General features: G+C 48.1%; 1 protein-coding gene across 1 annotated transcript; it reads right to left on the bottom strand.

The window, feature by feature from the left end:
- Positions 1 to 1,145: 1,145 nt before the first annotated feature.
- LOC131023260 (uncharacterized) lies at positions 1,146 to 2,000 on the bottom strand. The gene has a single exon (XM_057952803.1). It carries the CDS (start codon positions 1,998 to 2,000, stop codon positions 1,146 to 1,148), a length of 855 nt encoding a protein of 284 aa, XP_057808786.1.
- Between the last annotated feature and the right edge of the window lie 243 nt (positions 2,001 to 2,243).

The raw sequence follows: 2,243 nt of genomic DNA, 5'->3' as shown, positions 1-2,243 counted from the left end.
GTTCCTCTTTGAAGGTATCCCGAGCGGCTCTGTTGCATAAGAATCTGTCAAGACGTAGAAAGATCGCGTCTTTATTTTTCCTCTGGTTGTACCATGTGAATTCGGAGTCGCATTTCATGGATTTCAGACCACAATATTGGATAGCAAGATCAAACCCCCGCATCTGGGACCATGGCCTTCGAGCTCCTGCGTTCGGACTGACTAATGATCTCGTTGAAATCCCCGCCCATAAGCCAAGGGAGCTGTTCACAATCCGAGCAGGCAAGTTTCCTCATCAGCTTCCATGAATGGACTCGTTTTGACACCATGGGATTCCCATAAAAGCCCGTGAATCTCCATTTAATATCCTACGACAACACCACACAATCAATATGACCCTCAGAGTAATTTTTAACAGTAACCGAACATGTGTTATTCCAAAATAACATGAGCCCTCCGCTAGCTCCTCTAGAGTTGACCACGAAGTGACCATCGAAGTTAAGTTGGGTACGCCACCATCGACACTTGTCAGCCGTTACTTTTGTTTCACAAATAAACAGTATCGCTGGGGATAAGCCGGTTACCAACCGGCGGAGTTCATGGAATGCACGAGGGCTCCCCGGCCCCTGTGCATTCCAAACGATGCAATTCATTGCTCCCGGCGGGACTGCACCGCAGTCGCCGCCGATTCCTCATCATCGTTTCCTTCAGCAACAAACTTCATCACTTTACTTTGCGGTTGGCCATCCTCAGTGTCAGGGGCAGCCCCTCCACCGCTTTTCCGTCCCGTCCTAAATCCACCATTCTGGTTATTGCCCGCTTCCTTTAGCCTGGGGGTAGGCTTTCTGGCCAGTCGTTTCCAGCCCTTGCTTGTTGAGTTATGTCTGGCCTTAGCGGGGGAGATTGGCTTCATCAAAGAAAGTGAGTGGCTCTGAGTACGTGGGGTGGAGGTCAGGTCCGCTTGGTTCTCGACTTCCGACTCACATATCATCTCAGTTTCGTTCAAGGAGACGCCTTCCCCTCCCATCGCTAGTGCAAAATCAGTGCAGTTTCCTTCACCAACCCCTCTAGTCTGCTCCTGGTCCATCAGATCAATATGGTCTGCAACAGGGGTATCCACTCCCTTCTCAGCTGTGATGACGGCCTGTTCCCTGGTTACATCTGCCTTATCCCGAGGGGGGGAGGGGTCTGGGTCCGTTTACATTGGCCCTCGCGACCAGTAGGGGGTTTCCAGCCTGGGATCGAGCTTGTGGTTTGGGGTTCGCCTGTTTCCTGTAGTCAACACCACAGCCTGCTCGCAGCCACGGCCCAAACTTTGCTTTCTTCTTCTCCTTCTCTCCAAGTGAGCAAGATTTAAGATAGTGGCCAAGCTTTCCACAAGCGTAGCAAAACTGGTCAGGCAGACGTTCATAAAGGACTAATATTAAGTTGTCTTCTTCTTCACCTTCCACGACAAGGGGTACACATCGTGTTAATGGCTCATGGATAGATCTAGAAATTTTCACCCGCGCATATCTTCCCAGACACATCCCTCCTGCTCCACAATCCACTTCGATCACGCGACCAATCTGTTCTCCAATTCTTCTAACCACACTTGCCTCCATACACGTGATAGGCATATTGTGTAGCTGTACCCATAGAGTGATTTTGTCGAATTCTGCATTGGCAGCTGTGCTTTTGGTATCCGTTTCTTGAAGAATCATCAGTTCATTGAAATAATGCCATGGACCCTCGGTAAGAATGTGTTCCCTGTCTGATTCCAGATCGAAGGTTGCAGCAAAGATATTTCGACCCACCAGTTCTTTCTCCATGGTGCCTCTGGGTCGGAAAACAGAGGGGAGGTTTTCTCGCAGGGCCTCTCGATTCACCAACCTTTCTGAGAAGATTTTGCCCAAAATGATTTTCCTTGCCCTTGATTTACCGTCTACTGCATCGGAAGCGGTGAGTGTAACCCGCTTGTCTTTCGCTTCAGACGAGAGTTTTAACTCCGCGACCCTCTTCACTATTTCCTCTGGATCCATTCTTTGGGGTGATTGGTATGCAAAGAAGACAATAATCGACCAAGCCTTCACTTCCAGCAATGAAGGAAAAGCAATCTCCTCAAGAGAAAGACTTCGCTCCTAAAACCCCCTGGCGACTATTTTAATGATGACCTCTTAAGTTGGAAGATTTTTTATTAAGAAATACTACAAGATAATTAATTGTAAATATATCATTGGATGACCTTAATTGTAAAAGTTATAGGGTATGCAAAGAAATACTAC

The sequence above is a fragment of the Salvia miltiorrhiza genome, chromosome 4, assembly GCF_028751815.1.
Source record: "Salvia miltiorrhiza cultivar Shanhuang (shh) chromosome 4, IMPLAD_Smil_shh, whole genome shotgun sequence".
NCBI lineage: Eukaryota > Viridiplantae > Streptophyta > Magnoliopsida > Lamiales > Lamiaceae > Salvia > Salvia miltiorrhiza.
Note: the sequence above shows the minus strand (reverse complement) of the source record. Positions and strands in the feature narration are given on the sequence as shown.

Coding starts and splice junctions, on each gene's coding strand:
- LOC131023260 (XM_057952803.1), bottom strand. CDS start 2,000: ATGGATCCAGAGGAAATAGTGAAGAGGGTCGCGGAGTTAAAACTCTCG.